The following is a 14,039-nucleotide window of genomic DNA, read 5'->3' as shown; positions in this document are numbered from 1 at the left end:
ACGTGCTGAGTCATTTGCAGCCTACAGGGATAAGGATTCAAGTGTGGGTTCTTTGGAAAGCTGGGAGCCAGCAAAGTGTGCTGCCCAAGGCAGTGGGAACACAGATCCCTATTTGCATAAACAGCTATGAAAGATAATATTTCTGTAAGCCTTCTGACAAATAAATTACCATGCCAGCCTGCGCCACGGCTCACTAGGCTAATCCTCCACCTAGCGGCGCCGGCACACTGGGTTCTAGTCCTGGTCAGGGCGCCGGATTCTGTCCCGGTTGCCCCTCTTCCAGGCCAGCTCTCTGCTGTGGCCAGGGAGTGCAGTGGAGGATGGCCCAAGTGCTTGGGCCCTGCACCCGCATGGGAGACCAGGAGAAGCACCTGGCTCCTGCCTTCGGATCAGCGCGGTGCGCCGGCCGCAGTGCACCAGCCGCAGCGGCCACTGGAGGGTGAACCAACTGCAAAAAGGAAGACCTTTCTCTCTGTCTCTCTCTCACTGTCCACTCTGCCTGTCCAAAAAAAAAAAATTACCATGCCAGGATTCTGGGGTTTTCTTTGCTTTTGCTTTTTAAACCAGAGAAGACATCTGGCTATTCTAAGATCTGCTAAAAGATAGTATTTGTATAATGAAACAAATAGAAACAGACAAAAGCTGATCTCTGCTACTTGGCTGTATGGCTTTCAGCAAGTTCCTGGATCTTTGCATGAGAAGACCACTTTGGTGCACTCTCATGGAAAACATGCCACAGTTTGGAGAACTTTAAAGGGAAAATACCCATAAAGGAAGAGGACTAAGCCTTGAGAATTGCTTCCTATCTCCCTGTCCATTCATTTAATTTTTTTTTAACATGCCCTAACTGCATTTTAATTGTAAAAGGCTTTAGCAACCCCACGTTCATCATTATTTTGTTGTGAACTCCTCATTCATAATTCTCCAGCCAGCTGGCTTTTAGATCAGTCTCCAAATTTGATTTCTTCCATATTTCCAATGAGACCTCCTCCTCATTGTAAACTCAATACACTCCAAAAGAAACTCATGTTTTCCTGCAAGACAACCTTCCCTTAAGCTTGAAATTTCAGAATTAACTTGGATTCCCCTGTTTTGATGGAATTTCATTTCCTTTACAGTATTTCCTCACATAGTAAATTCCTTCCGTATTCTTTGCTACAGCTTGAATGCAGACCCTTAGCAGCTCAGCTCATACCTGAACTCCTACATCAGACTGCACCTTCAGTTTTTCCTGCTCCACTGTCCTAAGACTGTGAAATCTTTCAAAGTTCTGATTTAAAAGTATGGGAAGTTGTATGGCAGTTTCTTACAAAATTCAAGATAACCTGTCCTATGGTCCTGTCATTTCTAGTATTGACTAGAAGAAATGAGACCATACACACATGAAAAGGCCTATGCAAAAATATCCATAGTGCCTTTATGTATAATAGCCCCAACCTGGAATCAACTCGTGTTAAGTAATAGGAGAGTAGATAGTTAAATTGTGATGTATTCCTACAGTGGAGTACTACTCAGCAATAGAGGTCATAGGCAACAGCATTCAAAACCCTCCTGATACCAACAGGCACTAGTTTCAATAGCCTCTTCTTCCCTGCTAATCTTATCATGGTCTGGTTTGTTTGTTTGTTTGTTTGTTTGTTTTTGACAGGCAGAGTTAGACAGTGAGAGAGAGACAGAGAGAAAGGTCTTCCTTTTTCCATTGGTTCACCCCCCAAATGGCTGCTATGGCCGGTGCTGCGCTGATCTGAAGCCAGGAGCCAGGTGCTTCCTCCTGGTCTCCCATGTGGGTGCAGGGCCCAAGCACTTGGGCCATCCTCCACTGCCTTCCCGGGCCACAGCAGAGAGCTGGACTGGAAGAGGAGCAACCGGGACAGAATCTGGCGCCCCAACCGGGACTAGAACCTGGGGTGCCGGCGCCACAGGTGGAGGATTAGTCTAGTGAGCTGCGGCGCCGGCCCCATGGTCTGTTTTAATTGTAGAAATTATCAGTGTTCTTTGATGAGTAACATTAAAGTTCTGACCTATCTCCCTGTTCTACCACAACAAAAAAGATCTGTTCTCTTGCCTAAAAAGTTTATATTTTTCCATCTCTCAACTTTTTCCCTCAGCATTCCTCCACCTGGAATGGCCTTGCTCCTCTTCTATGATGATTATCCCAACCCTCATCTTTCAAGGATTACCCACAAAAATGCCTCCCTTTGGGGCTGCCAGAGCACTCACTTGGCATTCAGTCACACAGATGCCCTATATGGTTAGGTCTCTTTTTACTCAAGTATGTAATTTCTTTCTAGTTATTATCAGCTTCCTGTTGGTATAGACCTTGCCCTGGGTTGTTTTACTCCCCAGGTATATCTAGTTGCTAGCAGATAGCCAATACACGCACGCATGCTAGTTACTTTGCTTTCCCTTTATTTCTTAGAGTTCTACTTAAATAGAGTCAATGCAAAGGTTATACTTCTTACAGGAGCTTGTCCATTAGGGAGAGATTTCTTGGCTGTAGAGGCATTCCATGAACCAAGAGACCATTCACATTTGGCTGATGACCACTTGCTTGACAGAGACTCATCTACATGTCAAAAGAAGATTTTACTTATTATTAGTTAGTGAAGATACCTGCTTGGCTTCCCAATTTTGGCAAAAGTTAACATTTTCAATTAAGGGACTTTGACATTTTCCCTGTGCCTTTTGTAACATTTTGGCCAATAGCCGTAGCTGGGGCCCTGAACCCCTCTCAGAATCACTAGGTTCTTTCCATTTCTAAATGACAGCAGGTAGGGGAAGCCTGATTAACCCAGATGAAAGCAATTAGCAGTCACTCTTAAAGTTAGAGGAGACCTTTATTATTATTTACATTATAATAGAAATGAAATATGGAGCAATAAAAGAAAGAAAGAGAGATGAATTCCAACCCTTTCATCATCACATAATCCTGGTCTGTACAAACTAATCCTTTCTCTCACCATCCCTGGAGTAGTCAGCTGTCATCAAATGATAACCTAAGTCCTGTAGTCTATATGTCAGGAGTTAATCTTATTTATTCTAATGCTAGTAGGATTTGGTCTTATTTGGACTGGAACTGCTACACTGAAGCTCCACTTGTTTTCTTTCTCAGGTCATCAGTACAGTGCCATTTCCAGCCATCTCATCCTCTGCACAGAATTTATTTATTTCCTTCTTTCAAGAATATTTGAATTAACCTTCTCCTTCCTTTGGTGATTAACAACCAGACCCATCGAATTAACGATTCAGGGCTTATGCTTTCTAAACCACAGCCAGACCAGTTTATTATGTGAAGTGCTTGATCCAAAGTAATGGTAGTTTAGTGGCTCATCCCCTGATTCAGAGTTATGAGCCTTGCTAATCTCCAAAAATGTGTATGTATTTGAGAAAAAGGATCCACTTGTTTGTTCACCAAATGCCTGTAATGGTCAGAGTCGAGCCAAGAGCAGCCAGAAACTTGATTCTGTTTTTAAATAGCACTTTTGTAAATATTTTAAGTAACCCTTTTATAAATCCAGCTGCACTATATATCTGGCTAGTATACCAACAAATATTATAACTTGGCTAGTAAAATCCAGGACCAGTGAATATGGCCCAACGATTAGAATCCTTCTCCTCTAACCCCACCCCCACCCTCCGCCCCATAAGTAATACTAGGAAACTATCACACAGGAACTGGGACTACATAATTCATTACACAGGGATGAGACCAAGGTCATTAGCCTTCTGGAAAAAAAAACAAAACAAAAGGCCATCTTTGTGCTTGTTTGCAGACTTACTTGAGATAGGTTTTCTCTTCCCTTTGATTTGCCTTTTACACCTGAGTTACAAGATAAACATTCATAAGGCAAACTAGTCAAAAGATTCAAATATTAAACCAACAAAAATGGTTGGGCATTTGACTTAGTGGTTAAGATTCTGGTTAACATGGTTAACACATCCCACATCAGGGTGCCTGGGTCCAATGCGCACTTCTGATTACTGGTTCCAGCTTCCCGCTTATGTGGACCCTGAGAAATAGCAGTGGTGGCTCAGGTAGTTGGGTTCCTGCCATCCACGTGGGAGACCTGGATTGAATCCCAGCTTTGGCATGGCCCAGCTCCAGCTATTGAAGGCATTTGGGGAATGAGCCAGACAGGAGCTCATTTGCTCTCAAATGAATTTAAAAAATAATAATAATAAATGAATTTTCAAAAATAGGGTAGTTAAAAGGAAAAAGAGGGAAGGAATCAAAAAGGAGTTCAAAGGTACATAGAATCAGAGATTAGTTCCTTTTTTCATCATGAAAAGATCTTCCATTCTTTCCAAAACAGACTTAGGCTGAGCACATACTTAATTCTAGATTGCACAAGTAAGTTTACAGATGCTTCTTCAAAAACACTGAGGATTTTCAACGCCAATGCGCTATTTTTTAAACTGAAACTAATCAATGTAGAGTCATTGGATTACCACTATATAAGTATACCAAAAAATACTAAGTCATAAGGGAATAAAATTAAGGCAAACAACTGAACAACTTTCCTCTGGCAACAACAGCCTAGGTTCCAAAATGTGTTCCCCTTTGGGGCTTACCGGATTTGAGGTGATAGACAGCACCTTAGACTGTGGCACGCGAGGTAACACCAAAGGCTGTGGTTCACTCAGCACACAGGGGCTTTCAGAGTCCAGTCTGGTGACTGCAACATTACTGTCGTCATCTGAGCAAAGGAACAGAATCTGTCATCCATGGATATCTTTTGACTCATAGCACAGTGCGGGGTGGGGGGTGCGCAGGAAACTCGGAGAATTCTTAATCTCAAGCAAGGCTTCCTTTGTCTTTTGCAGCATGATTTAACATACCACCTGTATGGTTCCAAAAAACTAAAACCAAGAGTTGAGTTAAAGTGGTTTTCCCAGGCTGGTGAGGCCTTCTGTTCCCTGGCAGAGGAAAAGCAGAGACCTAAGCAAAGTTGTGAACAGAACCATGGGGGTTGATGGAAGTGTCTTACACCTGTGCTGTCCTGTGTGGTGGCCAGGAAACACACGCAGCTACAGAGTGCTTAAAATGTAGCCAGTGTGAGGAACCGAATTTTAAATTTTATTTAATTATAATTAAATAGCCACACTGGCGACTGCTCTATTACACAATGTAGCTCCAAATGAACCTTCAGATCATTGATCCAGAGCTCAGTTCTCACAGGTAAAGTTACATGATTAGCAGTCACTATTAAATCATATAGTCCACAAGGCATCTTGAAAAAGAGCATGCAGAGACAATCAGACTATCAAAGACTTCAAAAACTGGCATTAACAAATTAAGAATGTGAAACAAAAGCAGATGAAAATATGAATAAGAGAAAAACATTGTAAAAATAAGTAGGCAGATTTGAAAAGCAACAAAATAAAACTACAAAAGGAACAAAAATTACTAAAATTATAAACTCAGAAGGATAACAGAAATAGTGGACAACAACCAAAACCAAAAAAAGGATCTGAAATAAATACAAGGAGATGGAAAATCTGAACACTAAAAATGGTGAATTTTATATGTAAATTACATGCTTTTTTAAAAAGTAGAGACATAAAACCACAATAAAAAGCACTTATACACTCAAACTACAAATTAAGAACAGTAAGCACTGAGGAGTCTGTGTGCAGAGGAACCTGTGTACTGCTAGTGAGCATATAAAGTAGTACAGCTGCTTCGGATAAGCTGTTACCTTAAAGTTGAAGAGGCACATGCCCTATGACCCACCAGTCTCACTTATTGGTACATACCCTAGGTCCTTGTGCACACAAGTACCAGGAGAAATGTTCAAGAATGTTCACAGTATCATTGGTCCTAATGGTAAAACACTGCATTTTAGGATTTAAAACATACAGGGATTTTGCCACTCACCATCAATTATGACTACAAAACTAAAATCAAGATGAGTTTCTGAGTAAAACTAACATGAACTCCTTTGGCCTTCACTGTTTCTAAACCACTTTCATCATTATTTGGTTTACTACCATTGTTTTCATTCAGAGCAGGTGTATCTTTTCCATAGAAATGTCCATTGAAGGGTCTTTCCCTACTAGCAAATTTGGGTTAAAAACAATAGTAGTGATAATAATGAAAAATTAATAAATGCTTTTCTTTGATCATTTAAAGCTGTCTTGATTAAAGTTAAAGTGATCATAAAAAGTTATAAAAATTATTATTTCATTCAGAGTTTTATATACATTTGGATGATAGTTTACAAACCAACCTAAAAATATGACATGTTGTTGGGGCTGGTGTTGTGCTGTAGCAGGTATAGCTACTGCCTGAGACACCGGCATCCTATATGGCTGCCAGTTCAGGACTCAGCTGCTCCACTTCTGATCCAGCATCCTGCTGATGGCCCAAGTGCCTGGGCACCTGCTATCCATGTGAAAGATCCAGAAGAAGCTCCTGTCTTCTGGCTTTGGCCTGCCCCAGCGCTGGCTGTTGCAGCCATCTGGGGTGTGAACCAGCAGATGGAAAATATTTATCTCTGTAACTCTTTCAAAAATAAACAGATCTTTAAAAAAATGACAAGTTGTTATATGGTTCTATTGCATATGACTAGCATGTAGTTGGCTTTCTTTCTCATAGAGGAATATAGAAAGTTGCTCTAGCAGTAGGGATAGGTTTGTAGCAGCACCTGAAAGTTGCCTCTAACAATAAACAATAAACAGCCAACTGGTCCACAACAAAGCCTAAAATACAAGAGTTGTATTTTCTTACTTCTCGGTAATAATAATAGATAATATTTATCAAGCTCTTACATACTTCAGAAACTGCTTGTACACTTTAATATAATTCATTTATTTCTTGTACAACCCTATGAGATAGACAATAGGATTTACTTATTTCATAAAGAAACTGAGGTAAAGAGGATTTAAGCAGTTTGCTAAGGATCTAAAGATAGTGTGGGAGTCAGTTATCAAACTTAGCATGTCTGGTAATATAGTCTGCTTTTAACTGTTATACTACACTGCTTCTCATAAGGATAACATTTTAGATTTGGTTCCTGGGCCAAATCTGGCCTGCTACCTTTTCTTTAAAATTTATTTATTGTGGTAAAATATACAAAACATAAAGTTTACCATTTTAAAGCTTAAAATTTAGTACTATTAATAACATTTGTGATATTGTCCAAATATTAATGCTATCTAGTTCCAGGAATTTTTCATTATTCCAAAGAGAAATCCCATACCCATTACTGCTATCTGTTTTTGTAAATAAAGTTTTTATTTTTTAAATTTTTGACAGGCAGAGTGGACAGTGAGAGAGACAGAGAGAAAGGTCTTCCTTTTACCGTTGGTTCACCCTCCAATGGCCGCTGTGGCCGGCGCACTGTGGCTGGCGCACCACGCTGATCTGAAGCCAGGAGCCAGGTGCTTCTCCTGGTCTCCCATGTGGGTACAGGGCCCAAGGACCTGGGCCATCCTCCACTGCACTCCTGGGCCACAGCAGAGAGCTGGCCTGGAAGAGGGGCAACTGGGACAGAATCCAGTGCCCCTACCGGGACTAGAATCCGGTGTGCCGGCGCCATAAGGCGGAGGATTAGCCTATTGAGCCGCGGCGCCGGCCTGTAAATAAAGTTTTAACAGTAGTTTGTTCTTGTTACTGTGCAGTATTCCACTGTATGAATATATCACGTGCTATTACTGAAAGATAGCTTGATAGTTTTCAATTTATGTTTTCCACTTACAGCTGTTAGAAATATTACTGCCTATGTCTTCTGGTGAATTTATTGAACACAACTGTACACACAGCCATGCCTATTCACTTCAATCTTATTTACAGCTGCATTCATGATAAAAGGGTGGAGCTAAGTGGTTGCAGAGACTGAATGGCTAGCAAAGACAAACATTTACCACCTGGCTCTGTACAGACAAAGTTTGCTAGTCTGTATTTTAGGGTATTTTTTTTTTCTAGAAATGAATTTAATGACAACATGTATTTTAGGGTATTTTAATCAACCACTAAACCAGTAAGAGTCCCTCCAGCTCCATTTCAAGATCAGTGTCTTTTATTGTTTTAGATTCTAAGTCTCAAATTATTAACCAGAATACAATGAAATAACCTAAGATTACAGATGTAGAGATAAACTCAAAGGACATTAATTCATTGCCCAAATTGGTAAATTGCAAATAACTGACATTTTCTCTGATATCTCAGTGGTTGATACTGAAAACTGAAGGACTTCCTTTAAAATTTTTATTTATTTATTTGAAAAGAGTTATAGAGGGGGCCGGGGAGGGGAGAAACAGAGATAGATCAGATCTTCCATCTACTGGTTTACTCTTCAAATGGCTGCAACAGCAGGGGCTGGGCCAGGCCGAAGCCAGGAGCTTGAAACTCCTTTGGGATCTCTAATGTGCGTCACAGGAGTCCAAGTACTCAGGCCATCTTCTGCTGCTTTCCAAGGTGAATTAGCAGGGAGCTGGATCAGAAGGGAAGCAGCTGGGATTCAAACTAGCACTCATATGGGATGCAGACACTTAACCCACTGCACCACTCTAGCCCCAGGAGTTCCATTATTTCTAGGATTTGTTATTACAAGAGATTGGATTTGACTTTGGATTTTATCATTTGCCTTGCATCTCCAAAACAACCCCGGGTCAGGCATTTGGCTTAGGAGTTAAGACACAATAAGTTGACTAAGGTCTAAGGTCTGCCCACATTCCATATGGGAGTGACAAAGTTCAAGTCCTAGCTCTGCTCTCAATTCAAGCTTCCAAGCTAATGTGCTCCCTAGGAGGCAGAAGGTGATGCCTGCAGTAGTTGGGTTCCTGCTACCCATGTGGGAGACCTGGATTGAGTTCCAAGCTCTCAGCTTTGGCCTGGCCCATTACCAGCTGTTACAGGCATTTGGGGAGTGAACCAGCAATTAGATATCTTATCTGTTTCTCTTTCAAATGAAATAAATAACTAATTTTTACAAACAACCTCATATAATACAAACCAGATCATTTTTTAACTTAAAACAATTTGTCATTTTATTTATTTGAAAGGCAGACAGGCCTGCACTGTGGCGCAGCAGGTTAAGCCATTACCTGTGATGATATTCCAAGTGGGCACCAGTTTAAGCCCTTGCTGCTCCAGTTCTGATTCAGTTTCCTGAATCAGAAGCAGAAGATGGCCCAAGTACTTGGGCCCCTGCCACCATGTGGGAGACCCAGATGGAGTTCTAGGCTCTTGGCTTCCACCTAGCCCAACCCCAGCTGTAGGAGCCATTTGGGGAATAAACCAGTAGATGGATGATCTCTCCCCACCCTCCACCTCTCAAAATAATAAATAAATCTTAAAAAAAAAAAAAAAAGAATGAAAGCAACAAGGAGGGAGAGAGAGAGAGAGACAGTGAAATGGAGACAGAGATTTTTCATCTACTAATTTACTCCCCAAAAGCCTGCAACAGCCAGGATTGGGCCAGGCTAAAGTCAGGAACCTGGAACTCCATCCTGGTTTCCAATGAGGGTATCAGGAACCAAGAACCTGAGTTATCACCAGCTGCCTCTCAAGGTGCACATTAGCAAAAAGCCAGATGGGAAATGGTGCAATGACTCAAATGTAGGCATTCTGTAGGGAATGTGGCATCTTAACTGATGAGCCAAATGCTTGCCCACAAACTAGTTCATTTCCAAAGAGAATGTTAGTCTATTCTTGAATACAGCTTTAAAACAGAACTTAACAATTATATAATAGTGGCTTAAAATCAAAAAAAAAGAAACTGTTGCTCCCCCTCTTCGTGGAGGAACGACACAGGACCCTGCGCTGTTCTTTTGTCTGCTCGGTCCTTCCCGGGTTTGCTGCTGGTCCTTCCCGGGTTGGCTGCCGATCCTTCCACCTCCGTGGAAGGGCGGCTCCCCCTGCCACTTTCCCCACTTCCGAGGGGGAGCGGCACACCGCCGGCCGGCTCTCTCGGGGGCTGCACAGGTGTTCCTTCAGATAGATGTTCCCCTTAGATGTTCCTGGTGCATGTTGTCTCTCTCCTCCTTTAAAGTCCTCTTCCACCAATCCCAACTCTGCTACCCACACGCCAAGTACGCTGCTCTCCTCCAATCAGGAGCAGGATCAGCTCCTGCAGGTTATTGGTCGAACTGGAGGCAGCTGTGTAAAAGTTGTTTACTCCTCTCCCAGCGCCATATTGTGGGAGAGCAGATGCATAGAATAAGTCTTAATTCCAGTAACTTAGTCTAGTCCGAGTTGCTCCTCACAGAAACTCATAGGCAATATCAAGTGTGGCAAATGTGGAGCAACTGGATACCAACTCAATACCAGAGAAAGTATAATAGGTAGAAGCATTTTGGAAAATTTCCTGGCAGTATCTGTTGAAATTAGAAATAGCATATTCTGTGACCTAGCAATTCCACTCTTACATATCCAGTATATATGTATCTATCTAACATGGTGAACCTCACTGATATCCATGCGAGAACCACAAGGTTCTTGAGAAATTTATCTCAGCAGAAATACAGCCGACTTGGACCAAAGGGACAAAAGGATTACAAATGAAAGAAGGCTATTAGACCAAGATTCTAGTGGCAAGAAGCAGCATGATGAAATTACTTAGCTGCAAACACATGACTGAAGAGCAGAGAGGATTGGGCAGAGAGCTGCTGAGGATTATTCCCAGGCCTTGAAACTTAATGAAGGAACTCCCAATACACACTCAGTTGGATTTCACAATTGCTATGGGTCCTACCCCACCTCTCCTGTCCCACTATTGTATGTTGGGTGTGTTAGGGTCAGATAACTTCTCTTTAGTTTCATGAGTCTAAAGATGGAGGGGAATTGTGTCCCAGGAGCCATACTACATTGATCATATCCAGGAGCATCTGCCACACCAGGACTTGATTTAGATGGTAAGATTTTGGACTTCTGAGGTGATACTATAACAGGCTGGGACTCTTGCAAGCCTTGTGAGGGACATAAATGTATTTTGCATGTGGGAGGAGGTGAATCACTGGGGCAGAGGGTGAGCTGTGGCAGATAGACTCTCAGGTAGTCCCTGCATGATTCCCACTACCTGATGTTCCTGTCTCGGTGTATTCCCCTCCACTTAAAGGATGGGCAGGACTTGTGACTGGCTTCAGACCAATAGATAATGGAGGCCCGCGCCGCGGCTCAATAGGCTAATCCTCCGCCTTGTGGCGCCGGCACCCCGGGTTCTAGACCCTGTCAGGGTGCTGGATTCTGTCCCGGTTGCCCCTCTTCCAGGCCAGCTCTCTGCTGTGGCCAGGGAGTGCAGTGGAGGATGGCCCAGGTGCTTGGGCCCTGCACCCCATGGGAGACCAGGAAAAGCACCTGGCTCCTGGCTCCTGCCATCGGATCAGCGTGGTGCGCTGGCCGCAACGCGCCGGCCACAGCAGCCATTGGAGGGTGAACCAACGGTAAAGGAAGACTTTTCTCTCTGTCTCTCTCTCTGTCCATTCTGCCTTTCAAAAAAAAAAAAAAAAAAAAAAAAGATAATGGAAACGGTGATGGGATACCATCTCCACAATCCTGTTACATATAAGCTTTGGTCTTGCTGGTTCACTGGCTCTCTGTATTTTTCCCAAAACATAAAAAAAGGGGGAATGGATCCTTCATCAAGCCTCGACATGAGAACCCAGTACTTGCCAACACCTTGATCACAGAGCCTTTTAAGAAAACCCAGAGCAGGGAACTAGCTAAATTGTTTCTGGACTTCTGAATCACCAATGTGTGAGATAATAAATCTGTGTTGTTTGAAGCCACTAAGTTTATGACAATTTGTTGAGTAGCATAGAAAAACCTATAAATCAATTAACAAGTTAAATATATATAACTATGTAATGACTACGATTTTATCCAAGAGAAAAAGAAATGTATGCCCCCCAATTTTTATACATTAGTGTTCATAACAGCTTTACATGGAATAGCCCAAAGCTGAAAACAATCCAAATGCCCATCAGTAGATGAAAAGATAAACAAATTCTGCTATAATAAAATACTACTTGGCAAAAAAGGGAATAAATTATTGATATATGGAGAACCTCAAGATCACTATGCTGAGTCAAAGAAATAAGACTAAAAAAGTCCATATCATACCACTGCATTCACATTGAAACTATACAAAAGGCAAACTAACCTGTAGTGACAGGAGGTAGATGACTGTTCTTTTTTTTTTTTTTTTAAGATTTATTTATTTATTTGAAAGAGTTACAGAGAGGCAGAGGCAGAGGCAGAGAGAGACAGACAGACAGAGAGGTCTTCCACCTGCTGGTTCACTCCTCAAATGGCTGCAACGGCTGGAATTAGGCTGATCAGAAGCCAGGAGCTTCTTCCGGGTCTCCCACATAGGTGTAAGGGCCTAGGACTTGGCCATCTTCTACTGCTTTCCCAGGACATAGCATAGAGCTGGATGGGAAGTAGAGCAGCCAGGACTTGAACCGGCACTGCAGGCCGCAGCTATACCTGCTGCACCACAGCGTCAGCCCTACAGATTACTCTTCTTGTCAGACATCTTTCACTCAGTATAATGATCACTTGGGAATGGGGGCTGGGGAGGGGTGGAAGGGAGGAATTACAAAGGGCATGAACTTTTAGGGGTGATGGATATGGTTAGTATATAGACTGGGATGATGGCTTCACAGAGGAATAAGTAGGTCAGAATTTATCAAATTATACACTTTAAATTTGTGCAGCTTCTGCAATGTCAATTTTTCTTTGATAAAGCAGTTAAAAATGTATATGCTATTTGTACATGGTTCTTCCTTACAAATCACATTCAAAGAGAAAGCACAAGGTCTGTGTGGTCACCATAGGCCAGGCCTTGTTATTTATCCATATATTCTTATACATTTATTAAATACCAGTTAGTTTGGAAAATATAAACATTATATCATAATATACACTGTGATATAAATAATAAATATACATTTGGTCTCTTCCCTGGTTCTTGCCATATAGCTCCTAAAACCCTTGGAATCTCCAAAATTATGTCTTTTGTATGCTAATGACATGACAGGTGGCTGGGGGCTCTGAACAGTCTCAGGATGGGGGCTGATTGCTAGGGGAACCAACCATGTGATTAGAAGATAAGAAATTTTGGCCCAATTCACTCCCTTGGAAAGGGAAAGGACTAAAGGTTCGAGTGATCACTGATGGCCAATGATTTAATTAACCAGGCCTGCATAAAAGCCTCCATAAAAACCCAAAAGCAATGGCTTCCAAGAGCTTCCGGAGAGCTGAACACATGCAAGGCATAGAGGGTGGTGTATGCAGAGAGGCCTTGGAAGCTCCACACTCCTTTCTCCCGCACCTTGCATGTGCATCTCTTCAATCTGGCTATTCACTCATACACTTTGTAAAATCCTTTATAATAAGCTGGTCAAGAAAAAGTGTTTTCCCTGAGTTCTGTGAACTCTTACTGAATTAATCGAAGCTAAGGAGGGGGTCATGAGAACCTTGATTTATAGTCATTGGTCAGAAGCACAGGTCACAAACTGGTGCTAGCAACTGACATCTGAAGTGTGGGCAACCTTGTGGAACTAACTCCTTAATCTGTAGGACTGGACGCTACATCCAGGTAGTGACAGAAATGAAGTGAACCACAGGGTCCCCAGCTGGTGTTAGCTGGAGAATCTGGTAACAGAATTGCTTGGTATGTAGGGAAAACCCCATATAGATCTGGAGTCGGAAGTGTGTTGTGAGAGCAGGAAAACACTCTGGTTTACTCGTGCAATAGATAATCTAGTAGGCTGCTTAGGTTTGGAAATCAGAAACAACCTTTTTTTTTTTTTCATTGTTTTCACAAAGATCCTTACCAGAAGTAAATCCCTCCCAGTGAGTACGTATCAACTGCTCCACACAGCCGACAACCTTGCTCCACACGTTGTCAAACACATAAGCCAGGACATCCTCCTTCATGCAGTAAAATGGAGCAATGGGAGGGTACCCTAATTTCTGTTTCTCTGTAGCTGCTTCTGATTTCTTTCCATGAAATTCCTCTTCCCTGTAACAGAAGCGAGAGGGAAAGACTGCATGAGTAGTCTTCACTGGTGTCTGCCATGGCCCTCTGTGC

The 14,039-nt window shown here is 42.2% G+C and overlaps 2 protein-coding genes across 17 annotated transcripts in view; one reads left to right on the top strand and one right to left on the bottom strand.

Annotated features, from left to right (window-relative positions):
• The window catches only part of FAM149B1 (family with sequence similarity 149 member B1), a 50,954-nt gene that overhangs the window by 7,525 nt on the left and 29,390 nt on the right, over positions 1-14,039 (bottom strand). For all 16 annotated transcript variants that reach the window (XM_070057837.1, XM_070057830.1, XM_070057839.1 and 13 more), the window contains 3 exons: positions 13,783-13,970; positions 4,573-4,697; positions 2,463-2,566 (listed from right to left, as the gene is read on the bottom strand). In XM_070057837.1, coding sequence (XP_069913938.1) covers positions 2,463-2,566; positions 4,573-4,697; positions 13,783-13,970 — 417 coding nt within the window. The remainder of the gene's footprint in view (positions 1-2,462; positions 2,567-4,572; positions 4,698-13,782; positions 13,971-14,039) is intronic.
• DNAJC9 (DnaJ heat shock protein family (Hsp40) member C9) overlaps positions 1-14,039 on the top strand; it is a 46,846-nt gene that overhangs the window by 14,331 nt on the left and 18,476 nt on the right. The window lies entirely within an intron of this gene.

This window comes from Oryctolagus cuniculus, chromosome 15 (genome assembly GCF_964237555.1).
Source record: "Oryctolagus cuniculus chromosome 15, mOryCun1.1, whole genome shotgun sequence".
NCBI classification, from domain to species: Eukaryota; Metazoa; Chordata; class Mammalia; order Lagomorpha; family Leporidae; genus Oryctolagus; species Oryctolagus cuniculus.
Note: the sequence above shows the minus strand (reverse complement) of the source record. Positions and strands in the feature narration are given on the sequence as shown.